This window comes from Octodon degus, unplaced genomic scaffold (assembly GCF_000260255.1).
Source record: "Octodon degus isolate 3935 unplaced genomic scaffold, OctDeg1.0 scaffold00227, whole genome shotgun sequence".
In the NCBI taxonomy this organism is placed as follows: Eukaryota; Metazoa; Chordata; class Mammalia; order Rodentia; family Octodontidae; genus Octodon; species Octodon degus.
In genome coordinates this window covers 1,648,677-1,665,371 of record NW_004524803.1, presented here as the reverse complement: position 1 = coordinate 1,665,371, position 16,695 = coordinate 1,648,677, and the positions used below count along the sequence as shown (strand labels likewise).

General features: G+C 45.1%; 1 protein-coding gene across 8 annotated transcripts in view; it reads right to left on the bottom strand.

The window, feature by feature from the left end:
• Positions 1-16,695, bottom strand: part of Znf827 (zinc finger protein 827) — a 170,711-nt gene that overhangs the window by 59,208 nt on the left and 94,808 nt on the right. For all 8 annotated transcript variants that reach the window (XR_002818969.1, XM_004645439.2, XM_023705731.1 and 5 more), the window contains exon 8: positions 1,728-1,831. Coding sequence is in view for 7 of the 8 variants with exons in the window: in XM_004645439.2 (XP_004645496.1) it covers positions 1,728-1,831 (104 nt within the window). In the remaining variant the exon portion in view is untranslated. The remainder of the gene's footprint in view (positions 1-1,727; positions 1,832-16,695) is intronic.

The following is a 16,695-nucleotide window of genomic DNA, read 5'->3' as shown; positions in this document are numbered from 1 at the left end:
TCACAGCACTCGGACAGGCAATTCCTACGCAGTTATTTTAACATTAGAAAGTCACAATCAGTCAACTTAACAGCAGGGCAATAATTTGGAGACCAGGGAGATGGCTACTCAAAAATGACACTACGAGAAGCAAACAGTAGTTCCAAGAGGCCCTGCTTGAGCATGAAGACTTAAGGTAAGTAGAATTTCTTTCCACTTGTGGAACCAAGTACTATGCAATGTGTTCTATGTAAGCATGTTATTTGTGGGGGGTGAAAAGAAAAGCCCTTCTTGCAAAGCTAAAGAAAATAGACCCTCCCTGGACATGTGGAGATAAGAGATAGATCTGCCGTCACAGAACTAAAGAAAGACGAAGGGCCACCTTTCTCCAACTGTGTGTCACAAACCACTTCCAATGACCTGTGATACCTGAAGTCAGCATTCCGAGGGCCAGCCAGATAGCTCAGTGGACTAAAGTGCCTGCTTAGGCAGAGCGCAGCGGCCGGGGTTCAATCCCTAGTGTGCCAGCCCTGCCCCCAGGGCGCACTGAGACAGTGACTGAGACTGGGCGTGGTGGCGCATGCCTGTAGTCCCAGCACTTGGGAGGTTGAACACAGGAGTATTACTACAAGTCCGATCTGTGTAATGAGACCCTGTAGACCCTGTGCCACATACATTAGGAAAAAAAAAAAAAAGACATTTCCGACTATGTGGCTTGACTTGGTAGTGTAAATTAATCACCCTTCCAGGATTCTTGTGACACAGGCCTCCTTGGAGACATGGAAGATGCTTGGACTTTGTTCTTGAAGGGTAACAGGGCTGACAACACTACTGCTATCGCAAATCTTTCCTAGACACAGAAAGCCTGGGTCTCCCTTTGTGTTCTCCTACACGTGTGAAGAGAATGGTCAGCACTGAGGGCTTCTGAGTTTCTGTCAACAGCTGGGAGGAAAGAAACAACTGGCTGGAAGTTCCTGGCTATTGAGTTGGTGGTGGGATGGGAGTGGGGGTGAGGGAGGGGAGGAAGTGTGAACTACAGTGAGTGGTCCTCAAATGTTTTCATTCAGTAATAACTCTGAGAACACACAGACCTGCCCTGAGTGATGGCCATGCGATGGTAAAGGGACAGCAAACACATCTTTTCTTTTATTCTGGAAAGGAGAAACGAAAAAGGAAGAATGGATAGGAAATTATGTATTGATGGCTGACATGGCAAAAGACGCACTCGATGGATAGATGTAGATAATCATAGCTAAGAGGAGGGATGGAACCTGGGTAGCAAGATTTTTTTGATGAGCTGTGTTGCTTCTATGGCAACCAGCGTGATCTTTGTGGCAACCCACATGCCGCCAGTGTCACAACCTGCCTGCCTGGGGACTACTGTTCTCACCACTGTCCTCTGGTATCTTGTTGGCTGCCTGCCTAAAATACTGATAATATTTAAGGCAAATTATTTTCAGGTTATACTTGATTATTTTAAGGAAAAATTCACAGTATGTGTGAAATATCTGCGAGGAAAGGACAGCCAGCTCTTAAAGCAATAAGCCTTTAAAGCAAAGATGAAGAGGGCATCAATTACTTCATTTTAATAAATTTTTGTGAGCATTTCATTGCACATCTCCTTTTCTAAAAGCTATCTTCACCAAAATAACTACAATGCGTAAGCAAGTATCTGAAAACCCACACACTGCGGAAAAGCAATTCTTAAGCAAGCCATTATAAGAGCGAAGTCAATGTTGTGTCCATACCTGGAGTGGATATTCTTCCGTGGAGCACAGACTCACTGGGCAGCAGATCTTTTGAGTTGGAGGTGAATGGTGATTGTCTAAAGGTGTCTTCTGAAAAGAAAGGGCTGGAGATGGGGGAGGAGGAGTGAGTTTTAGTAAATCGCAGTTAACTTAAGACACCCAGAGCCCTCTGGCCCAAATCAACACGTAATATGGGATAAGATGTTGTAGTAAGTGATGTGTAGAGAATGGAGGATTATGGTTAAAACAAACAGCAGTAGGTTCTATCAGAACAGTGCCCTCGGTATACTCTTCTTTTTGGTCTTATATGTAGGGTACAGAGATAAAACGTCACATCCGGGACACTGTCGGATCTCCTGTAGGGCACAACTGAGCAGTTGGTGCTTTCTGGCTGTGTTATGCCTAAAGGACCGGGTCAGGACTCGAAAGCGTTTATCTGCAGGTTTTCCTGGAGTTAGATGGAAATGTCCCTATCTCTGGACCCCATGGGCCAGCAGCACATGTCACAGCTGGCTAGAGCCAGGGACCATCACACCCATGAAAACAACTTCCAGGTCCTCACTGAAAACCGCAGTTACAACCTGAAACTGGGCTGGTTCTGAAGGAGTTCAAAGCCAGGATCAGGGCTGTGGGGAAGGACCTATGGCTGCCTTTGTGTCCAAAACACTTAGGGATCCTAAGCTCTCCTGAGGGACCCTAAGTTCTCCTGGCTCCCCCAGCCTAGCCACCAGGAGAAACAGGGCCACCAGACATTCCATTCGTCTCCTCCCCCATACCACAGCCACAGCCAACACAGAGGTTTGGCTGCATTGAACGAGATGGCTTCAAACCAGCCATAGGGTCTGCCTCCCCGTCTCTGAAGTAAACTCGAAAGTACTGCAATCACACGTGAGAATGCTACAGTAGCCATGGGGTCCAGCCTGGAGTATGAAAAGCCCTGTTTATGTCCAACAGAGAAAATTTCACCCAGGGAACTGGGGTACCCAAGGGTGGAGGAGGAGAAGTCCATGGGGAAGATACAAAGCAGCTTCGAAACCATCACCATGCTGCCATTGGAGGAACAAAGGAGCCCCATGGATCCCAGGCACTGGGGTCATCCAGGGGCTGTGAAAGCGAGACAAGATGAGCATGCGCAATACGAGGGCTCCGCCTTAAGCCCCACCCCAGCTCCACAGGGCCTCGGATTGGCTGAGTTGATACAGAAGGAGGGACTCTCAGGACGTGTGTGTTGCGTTTTTAAACCTGTTCCATTGCTTTGGTCACTGCTACTAAATATGAGGAGGGGGATGTTAAGAGGAAGTGGGAGGCTTTTTTTTTTTTTTTTTTTTTGTAAAACACTGGGGCACTGGGAGGGGAAAGGGCAGATTTGTAGTCTTAGGACAAACACCTCAAAAGCTAGGAGTGGTGGAAGCACACTTGGTGACTTGGCGCATGCACTGGAGAGGAGGCTGCTCCGTAGTCACACTTTTGCTCTCCCATTTGGCAGCTAAGTGCCCTTGCACAGATTCTTAACTCTGAGCCCTACTTGTCTACACAATGGGTTTATAACAGTATCCACATTTCACAAAGGAGCTGTGAAAATTACGTATGCGCGTCCAGGGCAACTGCAACTCTAGCTATAAAAACCGTCCTGAGATTGGATAGCTGACAGAACTGTCTGACATGTACAGAGTTCCCCTTTGGGGCCACCAAGAGTCCCAAGAGAGGCCCTCCAAGTGTACCCAGGACAAGGGCCACCGAGACATATGCTCCACCCTTGTGTTTGTGGTCACTGTCCTTCAGTTTTAGAGTAACTATTTAGCGAAAGCCCACAAGATGCCTGGCACTAGGAGTATAGCCCATGGGCCAGGCATCTGTTAAACCACCAAGCATGAGAGAGAGTTGCACAGGGCCAAGGCTGAGCAGGACGGGGTGTAGTGCCAGGATGGGAGCTGACCACGGCTTTCCTACAGTGTCCCACAGAGCTGAGAGCAGAGCAGGGTCCTGGGGATGGGACCCAGTACCTCTCCAGTGCACAGCCAATCTCAGCGCTGGGAGAAGGCCCACTGTAGAGGGAGAGGAGGCTGGACCCCAGCACAATACCCACAATTTTATCCTAGGAGTACAGACAGCATTGCAGCCTCACGAGCGAGGGGTGATGGAACAGGACATTAGTGGCCACTGCTGCAACAAGTACATTGGAGGAGAATGTGACATGGAGGACAGGGAAGGACGATGGGGCCACTTAAAACCAACTCTGAAGTTTCTAGAGGAAGCAAGCGGAGGCTGCCACATCATATATAAGAACATCCTCCCCAGTTTTGCTGATTATGTCAATCCACAAGATGCCTTTGCATCTTCACGTGGAAGACTTCCACTGATGTGAGGAATGAGGCGCTCTTGTCACCTGGCTGCTCAGGAGAAATGGGGCTGAAAGGCAGGCAATCACTGAGTGAAGCAACTTTCCAAATCATTTTCTACCCTGAATGCCAGCTTTACTGCTTATAGAACAGAGGAAGAAAGAATGTGAAGGGAATTGTGCTGAATACTACAAATGCATAAAAGGAGAGGTAATGCTTTATGGGGGCCAAAAAACAAATGGTGAAACTTCCAGAAGTCAAGACAGTGTAAGATCTTATCCATAACAGAGAAGACGTGAGGCCAAGCCATGACTGGTCTCATGTCAACATTCCATGGCAGGGCTCTGCATTTGTGTCAGGAGACAAAGGATGCAGTGGTTTGACAGCTGGGAATCTGAAGGATCTGATGGGACTGAGCTCCTTATCGGTCACTTAGTTAAGGAAACTTTGTCAAGGCCATAACACCTTGACCCTTAGAGTGGTGCTGTAAGGGCTCAGTGAGCCATCTCAGTTAAATTTTTTAGTACACTCTCAAAAATCAGCAGTAATGTTAGGTATCTGGTGCTATGATAAAGTGCATCGTGTGGGCTGACTGCAGTGAACCCTCATGAGAAGCCTAGGAGAGTCGTGACTTTACAGATGAAGAAACTGTAGCTCACTCAAGTTAGGTAGCTTCCTGCAGCCCAGCCCCATGCTAGGATGTCAACCAGGCAGGATGGCTTCACTGTCTGCACGCTGATCTACGCTGCCCGGTCTTCCGAATGGTCTTTTAACATCTAGGAAATTCTAGACAACACAGACCCACAAATCCTTTGAGAAACAGAGCAAAAATGAAGACGAGGCAGGATGAAGGAGGCGGGGTGCAACCATTTCTGTACCCATGATCCTCGGCATCAGAAGGAAATCTTTTTCAATTGGCACACAGGACAAGTGAAAATCATTTGAGTCCCTACTTCTTTCTCTCTAAAGACAAAGATCCTCTAGTTTTCTAGAACTTCTGCAACCCATGGGTCCGATCAATTTGCAAACAGTCTTTCCTGCTTGCGCCCACTGTTTCTGAGGTCGTGCTTGCCCCGTGAAGCCTCAACAAAAAAGGAAGAGTAACGGGCTCCTTAGGTGTTTGTCACCCTCCATACAACACCAACAGGAGGTGCAGTGTGGTGGCCGCTGCCGCTGCCACGACACAGTGATCTTTCTCCAGGACAGCGCTGCACAAACTAGAAAGGACGACAGGCAGACTTGCAGGCCCCCCCTACAGCGCTCCTCCGACACTGGTCTCCTTGAACTCCATGACCACGTGCTACAGGCTTACATGCCTAACTCTGGGCTGAGCAAGGTCCTTTCCAGACTGCTGAGATAGCATCCCACGAGCTTCTTTTCTTCCGTGCCTCACATGGAGTGGAAAAGACAGAGGTGCAGCGACTCTGCAGCTGGTGCCTCCTTTGCAGGGCACAAAGCACCACAGCGAGGGGTGATGAGGACAGCGCTGAGGGCTGTACAGTGGCCACCACAGTGTGGGTGGAAGGTCTAGGGCCAGCCAACATAGGCCCCACTGGAGCTGTCTCTTCCGAAGGAGGAAAATGCTACCCACAAAACACCTGGCTTCACCTTTGTTCAGTCTTTCATTAAAGGTGTCAGTCTTTCATTCTAGGTGTCATAAAGCTACCTAGAAGGCAGCCAGCTGATGGATATCATATAGAGCCTGCTCCCTGCTCCAACTGCCCAACATTTGTCATTTTATGGTGAAAAAGACCTATCGAAAGTTGAGCTAAGGAAGTGAAAAAAAGAAAATCAGTAAAAAGGAAAGAAGGAAAGAAAAGGAGAGAGGGGGAGGGAAAAGAAAATTTATTTATTTATGGTTAATATATTTGGTAAAAAGGAAGGGCCAGTGAGATAGCTCAGTAAACTAACCGCCTGCTTAGGCAAGTGCAACAACCTAGATTTAATCCCCAGCACCACATGCAATGCCAGCCCCTCCCCCTGGGCAGGCTGAGCCAGTCACTGAGACTGGGAATGGTAGTGCACGCCTGTAATCCCAGCGCTGGGGAGGCTGAGACAGTAATTTCACTACCAGTCCGCGCTGCGTAGTAAGACCCTGTACCAGATACACATAAATAAATAAATAAATAAACAAACAAATAAGGTGGTAGGAGAGGATGGTGAAACTATTACCCTGTGAGCCAAGGTCATCACTTCCTTTAACAAAATTAGCATCTACTACAACATACAGTATTCCCCTCAGCCTGGAAAGCAGCACAGGAGACTTAGGGAACTCATGGGAGACTTAGCAAACTCATTTACATGTCGAATAAATATTCAGTAGCAGCATCTGGGTGTTACTACTATGGACTTTGGTATCACCCAAATTCTCAATTACTTTTTCTGGGTTTTATTATTTAGAAATGATGTCTTATAAAACTGTTATGTGAAGGGCCAGCAAGATAGCTCAGTGGACTAAATGCCTGCTTAGGCAAGTGCTGGGACTGGGGTTTGATCTCCATTACCCCATGCTGCGCCGGCATCGCCCCAGGGTGAGCAGAGGTGGCAACGGAGTTTGGGCTTTGTGGTGTGTGCCTGTAATCTCAGCGCTGGGAACACTGAAAACAGGAGGATCACTACACGTATGAGCTGCATAGTGAGACCCTGTATCAAATACATTTTTAAAAAAATCAAACAACAAGAAGACTATTATGTCAGTTTGTTTTCTGGTTAAAAGTGAAAAAGGCACTGAAGGTGTATGGCTGCCCTTTTTTTTCCTGTAGAAAATCTAGAGGCTGAGATAGGAAGGGGCAGTGTGGCTCTGGAACCCAGACTATTTCAGGCCTTGGATAGTACTGGCCCCTCTGCTGGGTCAACAGCCCAGGGCTGGAGAAAGACATTTACAATAAATAATGAAACACTCCATAATAGATCAGCGCTCTAAATAGTGAGACATTTTGCTACATATCCACTGTGGCACAAATATTTACCCCTTTAACATCTGAGGCCCAGCTTTCTGCTTCATGCTGAACAGAAAGCTCTTCTTATGCTACACTCCCACGTGACAGTAAAGTGTCCCGAGAATTGTCATTTTTATGATATCAAGAAGAAACAGGGAAAGAAGGTAAATTTGGCCTAGGATAGAAAGTTCGGGGGGGGGGACAACTTTATGTTAATTAATGATACAATAGTTTAAAAAGTACAACATAAAAGGAATGACATTTTTCCTTCTAAAAGACAACACTAGTAACTCTCAGAACTGAACTTGGGAATGGCAAGGAGAAAAGAAAGATGAAACACAGGGAAGAAACGTAGCGAGATTTTTCACCCAGAACTCAGAAGCACCTAGGCAGATCAGGGTAGCAAAGCTTATCAAATGTGCAAGGCGAATCTTTCCATAGTGAGGTCTTGACCTCCCGCTGCAGAGAGAGAATTTTTTTTGTGAGTGGGGGGAAGTACATTTTCAAGGAACGGTAACTGGTTATCCATTTGGCTATGTGTCATATGACATAAAAAAATTGTTTTCCCTCAAAGGATTGTGTGATATGTGCCCAAAGAACTAGGATCATTGTTCTCTTTTGTCATGAGGATGTCTGAGGAACAAATTACCTGATGTAAGTATATCCGAGAAGCTGTTATCTACCAAAGAGCCAAAGGTCCCAGCCAAAGGGGTAGAAAAGCTCTGTGGGAACCACGTCTGTGCTTTCTAGAAGACCTCGGCCCCCAGGCCACCTCACCAGATGGCGCTCGTCCCGCCTTGGAGGAGGGTCTCCCTCCTCTCTATTAAGTTCCAATTATCAACTCAAAATACCACAGTACTGGTTTTGGGTATTGATATTATTGGTTATTCTTAAAGAACTGAAAGCCCAACATTTGCCTAAAACCATTGAACTGGTATTTTAAAAACTCAGCTCTGAGGGACTGAGACCTTGAGACACACCTCAAGATTTGCACACTGCATTGATACTTTAAAGTTGGGAAAACTGTCTTCCATTTTTCCAAAAGCCACGGAAGACTCAGGTGATGGAGCGAAGTTAGTACAAGAACAAATCTTACACAAGTTCAAAGATTTTCAGAATATGTGGCATATGGATAGGACTGAATCAAAATGGAAACAGGTAGCTCCCATATGGAATCTTCACATCGACGTATTAAAACTAAAAGAAATGACAACTGCAAATGTCTTTGAATAAAATTTAGAGCTCGCTAACAATAATTATGTTCTTTTCCAAAGAACAAAATAGAATTTTTCTTTTCTTTCTTTTTTTTTTTTGGTTGAACCGGGGATTGAACTCAGGCCCTTGCACTTGCCCAAGGAAGCACTTATTCCACTGAGCCATCTCCCTGGCCTTCAAATAGTTTTTTTTAAAAAGCTTCTTAAACATACCAAATAAAAAAGATGAGAGCATTTGAAGATATTAAGTAAGAAGAGAAAGTGGGTTAGTTGTGACCATCCTCTTCACATTGCCTCTAGAAATGTAAAGGCAGAAGAAACTTTTGGGGATGCTCAAAGCTGAAAATATACTCCCAATTCCAAAACTAAATGACCACCACACTCCTGTTTTAGTTTCCATTTTAAAAATGATCAAAATAACATTAGAAGTTGAGTCCCTTTTGGGATCAAAAGTGTATTTTAGAATATCTACACATAAAGAATGAGATATCTTGGGAACAGAACTCAAGCCGACCCATAAAATTCATCTGTTGCACATATGTCTTTATATGCCTGAAGGTGACTGCAAGTTGTCACATGAGACCACATTAGAATCTTCCATTTGTGGCACCATGTCAGTACTCCACAAAATGGAGCATTTCACGTTTCAGACTCCTGGATTAGAACTATCCAACGGGTGTTTTTTCACCAATTTAATTTCCACGTTTAAAGCAATTATCTTCATTCTTCAGCCGTGCTTAGTTTTTTTTTAAAATATTACTTTCTTTGATTAATTCATTAGCTAATAATTTCAAATAAATGTTTAATACTTCTTTATGCTGATACGTTTTCTGTTTTGCAACATATTCATAAATGATGGTATTGCAAGTTCAAAAGGTAACCTAAAGTGTAAGAAAAGTCAGAATGGTATTCATGAATGATGTCCTTCCTTTCCCACTACCATGGAAATGAGGGTCCCACTTCCTGAATGATTTCATTTATTTATTCACTGTAATAAAAAGAGCCCTGAGTAGCAGGTCCAGGGAGGTGGGGGAGGAGAAGTGTGCTCAAGATTAAAAATGACTGCTAGTCTCTTCCCCGAAGACAACCCTGACCATCTGAGACAGAAAATTCCTTATTCAAACTCAGAAAATTCCTTATTCAAACTTAAAAGGGACAGAGACCTCCTATGACCCCAGTGGGCTGGAGCTCGCATGAGGCCAGTGATCATGGTGAGCTCACACGTTTTCAGAGAAAGAAGACTGTAGTGAGCAGAGCTGGAATTAATCTCTAGACTTTGGCAGGCAGCAGCTGGGACATTTATCTAAACACTGAGGCTGGCTCTGTAGATGTGGTGGGTTTCTAAACAGGGCTTGTGGGCGGAAGGAACGGAGGTCACACCATCGTTCAGGCACCAGGCTGTCTTCTTTCCTGTCGCAGGCGACAAGGAAGCTAAGGTGCGCTGCGCTGCGCTGATGTGCCTGGTGCCCATCAAACAGAAGCTTCTCAACAGGTAAAAGCTGAAGGCATTAGTTCTGTAAGGCATGAAATGGTGTCACAGAAAATACAGGAAAAGAATCTGGGGCTCAATGTACCTGGGCTGTGATATAACAGTATGGGGTGGAGAATGTAGCTAGCTAAGTGATAGAACACTTACCTGGCGTGTGGAAGGCCTGGGGTAAGTCCCCAACAGTGTGACAGATGAGTAAATGGTAAAGGGTGAAACAAGCAGGACAGAATGCTCGCTGTTCAACTGAGAAGGTGCAGCTGTGGTGATTCGGTATTTTATTCTTTTCATTTCGTTTTAAAATTTATCATAATAAAAAAAAATCAATAACAACAACCAAACCAAAGAAATTCCAGGGCCAGGGATACAGCTCAGTGGCACAGTGCTTGCCTGTCAAGTGCAAGGTCTTGCGTTCGATTCCGGATAACCCTCGCCCCCAAAAAAAGAAAATAGGAAGAAAAAAAAACTTAATAAGCCATTGAATGGAATAATAAATAATAGTGAAAGAAATGTACAAAAGAACAAATACAAGCTTTACCCCAAACAAAACAGAATAAAAGGCTTTAATTTTAACACGTTTTAAATTCTCTGATTGGTAAACTTTTTTTTTTTTAAATGATGAAGTACAGGGTTGGTCAGATGTTTGAAAGAATCTGTTTCTGTCTTGCTCTCCTTTGCTGCTGGTACACTACAGATTGGATCCTGTGGAAAGTCAGCCTGATAATTCACAGCAAAACAACCAAAGCACTTTTTTAGTCCTTGTATCCCAGCACTGATTATAACCCAACAGCTGGGGGAGGAGGCCCTGACAGTCAGTAACAGTGGACTCATCAAATACAAGTCTGACACCACACACACACACTGAAAACTACTCAAATACTAGAACAATACTGGATGATGTTGACTGACATGCTAAAATATTCTTACTCTATTTCTAGAAGAAATAAAGATTACAAAACTGCCTATATAGTAGGATCCAGTATGCATATATATATAGAAATCCAGCAAGGATCCATTCCACTTCCTTAGCAGCAGCTCTCCTGGGCAGCAGGAGTATAAGGGAGATTTTCTTTCCCTGGAAGTCAATTATCTTGAAAATTAATAAAAAGGGGGGGGGGTGATAAAAAAAAAGAAAGAAAGAAAATTAAAAAAAGAAATGAAGTCTCAGTTTAGGGGTCTTTACTTTGGAAGACACTCGGTCTTTTAAAGAGCTGGGAGTTGGGAGACTGCTCAGGCAGCGGCAACTGTATTTAAAGTGGGACCCTCAGAGATTCAGTCTGCTTCCAACTCAGAAGTCAGAAGCTGTGGGAGGAAGGGGCTGTACAAAATGCAGTAGAGGAAACACACAGTGTGTTAGGAAAAAGACATATATCGGCAATGCTTTCCATCTTCTTCATAGGAAAATACAATGACTTCTCTTTACAGTTGTCTTAGCGGAGGCCAACGAGCACAACCTAAAAGCGAGTGTGCAGGGAACCAGTCCGGTTGCTGGGCTTCAGCATTCACGCACTGGGGAGCCAGGAGACTTCTCAGGACAGGGAGCACAATGCCAGGCCTTGTAAGGGCTGCTGCAGCCGAGAGGCCAGACGGTGGGAGCCGGAGCCAACCGCAGCCCAAGGAAGTGAATTCTGCAAGTCTAGATCCTCGAAATGTCAGCTGCAGAGAGCCCTGCAGCTCCGCAGGAGTCCAGCTCCCCCCAGAAACAAGGACAGGGGCTTTCTGCGTAGGGGGAACAGATGCACTCAGTCCTGCCTGCAAGGGTATCGCCTCTTTGTTGTGGGGCTGATGCAGGTCACACCACAGAAATGTACGCGGGCGCCCTCCCAGCCTGCTGCGTCACACCAGAGAGTCACTTCATCCCTGAACAGAGGCCAACCCCGTAGTTGCCCTTTTTGGGTGACAAATGCACAGACACTCTGGAGGGAAAGGCCCACATAAGAAAGCAGAAGTTAGCTCCTAAGCTGCATAAACCTTTCAGGTCTGTCACCTCCGCAGGGCCTTATGCTGCACAGTCAAAGGCAGCAGCCAGGAGCACATGCTCTTACCATCTCCTTACTGAGGAACAAATTTACACTCCGTTCCTATCATGAATTACACAAACAAAACAGAAGACTACTTCTGGCTTGTAATCCCAGCCCGCTGAGAGGCTGACACAGGAGGGTGGCAAGTTTGAGCTGCCTAGACCTATCTCAAAAAAAGAAAAAAAAAAAAAAAAGAGCCAGGATGTAGCTCAGATTCAGTCCCTAGTATCTCAACACAAAAACAAAACAAAAATAAGACTATCCCAAGTCAGTAGAAAGAAAGGTGGTCAAGGTCCTGAGTTCAATCCCTAGTACCAAAGGAAAAAAAAAAAAAAAGGGTAGGAGAATTCTACAGGAAATGAAGATGAGAAAGTCAAGTCCTTCTTCAGATCCAAAAAATAAATTTAAATTTGCTCCTTCAGAGTGACACCACACCAAAAGTGCTGAGAAAGTATTATTTCAGCCTAATAATCCATGTAGTTGCCACAAATGGGAGAAGACGGTGGAGGGTGATGACACCTATACGTGCCTGTTGGAAAATGAGGGTAAGTTAAAAGGCTGTATTCCCAACAAAAAGTACTCCAGATGTCAACACTCAGGGCAGTGGTGGACCGTGATGCAGACAAAGGCAGAACTTCTACGGGAGACTGCTTTACCTCAGAGGGCAAAAATTTACATACTTCTCATGACAGTGTTCCAGTAGAGGGCTGTGTATGGGAAAAGGGCATCTTGGTGAAACTTGCGTGGTACCAATGGCCCCAAATCCAGACTTCGCCAAAAGGGCGGTAATAACCGAATGTCTTATTGAAGGGGGCTCCATGAAATGAGAGGTCATTTTCATTGTTCTAGAATTTTCAGTATGTTTAAGTTTGACATTACAAAATGCGAAGGATAAAGAGAATACATGGAGAGCACCCCAAGGCACCGATTTCATTTGTCCTGTCTCGTTTCTTTTAATTGCTTCTAAGTCAGTATTCTCCAAAAGTAAGCTTTTACTTCTTAAGGCAATAGAACATTATTCTCTTGTGCTCTCCAAAGAAATGAAAAGGAGAAACTGCACGCGCCGGGGCGCACATCACGCTTTTACAAATTTGTGCAATCTCTATTACCAAATCATAAATATTTAAGGACGTGCATCCAAACCATCACACAGGAAAATTCTCTATTAGACACTTTCGAGTGAATATGTCTTTTAGTAAACACTGCTTGTGCCATTATCTAAATCATAGAAAAATAGCCCACATTTCAGATTCTGAAAATCGGGGAAATTAAATGTTGGTTTGCACAGTATGAGGTACGTCTGCCTTCCCGATTTCCCACTTCAGTTTCTTGTCCAGTAATGGAGAAAGGGACAATTCAAGCAAACACTCCTCAGTTTTGGAAAAAAGTGAGCCAGGTGTGAGAAGTTTTTCTTATAGTCCTGCAATCTTATACCCCACAGACACTGAATTATTAACGGGGAAAAGAGAGAACAAATAACCTAGAGAGGGTTGCTGGCAGCCATTGTTTGAGGTTCATGGTGTTACACAACATTGAGCATGTCCAATTCACTTGCCAGGGGCTATCTGATTCTTACTCTAGAGTTCCATTTTCCTACTTCGATCTTATCCAGCATCTGGCTGGGTGATGGTCCATGTCAAAGGATGTGGATCTTCTTTTTAAACCATTAAACTTTGGGATCTGGTTATGATATCACGGCTCATGTATTTTCATCTACTAAATGATCATAATAGCTGGTATCTCTTCCCTGCAGAATCCAGGGTTGTGCCGGGAAAGGAAATGGAAAAATTAGGATTTTATTAGTCTCCTAAGTGTTGTATCCTTCTGTCCTCGTGGGCCGCCTGGAACTCTCCCATCATCTCAGCTGTCAGACAGAATGGCATTAGGAACACTTGGTCCACGTGCTATTTCAGAGGAGACCCACAGCCTTCCTTACTCTTGGGTTGAATTTTATAGACTCAGACTAAACAGGCAAAGGACTGCTGTTTGCATTTGCAGTGAAGTTCTAGCTAAGGAGCTGATTCAATGGCGGTACCTTTAAGAGGGCACAAGCAAGGACAGAGGGCCAAGGCCAAGGCACTCGTGAGCAGGACCACGTGATCCAATCATTCAAGCTGCTAAGTACATTGATTTTTCTGCCTGACTACATGGTGCTCTTTAGTGGATTGTTTTTCTCCTTTACTTTTAGGGAGATAGAGCCCATTTAGGTAGCTGACTCTATTTCTAGATAAAAAAGCATTCCCAAACCAGCTCTTACAATGATGTCTGGGGTCTATTTCAAAATAATCTGCCCTTCATAATTAAACTACCTTTAATGTACCTAGCAATTCATGAACATGGAAAGTTCTGAACCTGACTCCAATCACGAGCCATTGTTCTGAACAGTTAAATTCTTCTAGGATGTCAAACATAAGAAATACAATAACCAGGAGCCAAAAGATAGCTGAGCGGTCTAAAGCACCTGCTTAGGTAAGCTTAGGCAGGTGCAGGAGACCTTGGTTCGATCCCCAGCACCACATGCCATACTGCACCAGCCCAGCCCCTATGGCAGGCTGAGCCAGCCAAAAAAAAAAAAAAAAAAAAAAAAAAAGAAATGTGATAACTGAATGAACAGCCCACTAAGTACTTAAAAATGTGCAACTCTCTTGGAGTGCCAATTTGCACTAGAGTGCAAATGAAAATCTTTTTGGAAAGTACCGTAAGTCATACCATAAAATATAATCTATAGACCGACCTTGTGCACACAAGTTCCTTTTAAAACCGGAACAAGAAAAGGAGAGGGAGAGACAGAGACGGGGCAGATGGAGTATGCATCGTTTCCTGCCTCTGATATCAGTTAGGTTAAAGTCAAGCTCTCGGCATAAAGCAGCTTGATTCCACTTCATCTGAAGGAGTGGGATGAGCGGTAAAAGTCTATTTCTGGATAGGCTAATGCAGCAGGCTGCGCACTTGAAAGAAAATTGAGAACACACCCAGGGGTTTCCAGAATTATAAACCCAGAATTTTATAAACTCTGATTTCTGCTGGGGGGCTCTTGAAAGCAACTCTGCCTTTGTTTTGGGCAAAGGATCTGATTTGGATTTCCTCTTTCTTGTAATCTCTCACTGCAGGAGAATTTAAGGATTGCCTCATTTTTGCCAGAGCTAAAAAAAAATTCTCTTCTATTGTATAATTACACTTCAGCACCAGCCACGGCGATTTAGGTGTGAGGGACATTGCAGTTGTTTGGAGGCTATTTCAAACCTCCTCTTACCTCTTCTCAGCACACCTGAAAAACATAAAACAACACGGTCCGGCAGTACACCTTTCCACTGGCACTGACTTGGTAAGTATTACCAAGCAATCTCCGCAAGCCAGCAGGAACCTCCCCAGGACAAGCTGTAGAGTCCTGCCTGCATCTCCCTACTGCATGATGCACACACCCGAAGGTACTGAGTTTTGGGGGTCACGTGTGAGGACCCCTTCCCATTGGAGCCCCCATTAGGAGGATACATCTCCCATGCTGGGTGCCCAAAGGCTAGTGAAGGTGTGGAGTGCAAAGAGCTGGCCCTGCTGCCTCCAGGCAGTTTGACTCTGGTGCACCTCTCGCTCTGGAGCTCCCTGGTGACTGAGCTGCGGTTAGCCTTTCGCTCCAACAACAGCCTCCATCACCTCCCCACTGGACCTTGAGCGCTTCCTCTGCAAAGCACCTTGGGAGAAACTCTAGGTCTAAGGATCTTAGTCTGTGATACTTCAAGAATTTTCTGGAAACAAATTAAAATGAACATGGGTTACGCTTACTGTGGCGAATGCCATCAGTGCTTAAACCCAGGGAGGCAAGCAGATGTGTGACAAGGTTAGGATCACATAGTGGAAAAATGTAAATGGATGGAAAACCAGGAAGGCTGGCATCTGTGGGAGCTCACCTCTCCCACACAGGCAACAGTTTAACAGGCAAGAATCCTTTCAGTCCCAGACTCATTTCCCAGTGCAACCACAGAGCATCTTCATAAGGCATTTTCCAACTGTATCTTTATATAAGACAACGCCAACCTGTGCTGGACAACGAGGAGGTTGCTTTCCCTAATATTATGGTACTTAGCTGATAGGATTCAAGCTGGCTTTGTGTTGACTTTTGCTTGACACTCAGTGGTCCCCAATTTCAAAGGACAGAATTAGATAAAACCGTCAGGTTAAAGTGGGATGCCTGATGAGGCATCCTGAGGTCAATTCATAGCACACCAAAAAGAAAAGCACCAGTAATCCTTTCTTTCAATAATTAGAAACACAACACGAATCAACTGCTCTCCTCAGGAAGAATCTGCCTCTGTTGGCTCAGGCAAGCAAAGTGCTTTGATTTGGAGATGCCTTGGGAGCTCGTGGCTACCCCTTCCTAGTCCTTCATCTTAACCACACATCTTCCTCTGCTTTGTCCTAGAAAGCTTCGGTTCTGGGCTAACTCACAAGCCTGGGAGTGCTGTGAGGGTGGAAGGGGATCCCTCAAAGGTCTATACCTCCTGTGAGCTTCTTTTCTGCAGTGCAAGGTAGGTAGGTGCTTATTGGGTTCCGTAGGACAGCGCCCTTGGGGGTGCACTTTGAGGCTCCGCCAGGCAGTCACTCTAGCCGGTCCTCCTCTTCCTAACAGCAGACTGATAGGTACCAGTCCACTCTGGCCGACACCCTCAAGCCTCCTTGCTAAACTGAAAACCTCCTTGCCCACAGCGTGAATGACACCAATTTTCTTCTCTGTCTCTCCCTCTCTATTTCTGCTTCTCAGTCTCTGTTTTTGCTCTCTTTTTCTGTAATAGAGTCTTGCTATGTTATCCAGGCTGGCCCCAAACTCCTGACCTGACACAACGCTGTCTCAGCCTCTTAAGCAGCTGGGGCTACAGTTGTACAGCACTGTGCCCAGCTCCTGCCATTTTAAAAAAAAGCATTATTTTTCTCCTGTTTTAAAAATTATTTGCCTTCCAAACAACGCTGCTGAGTA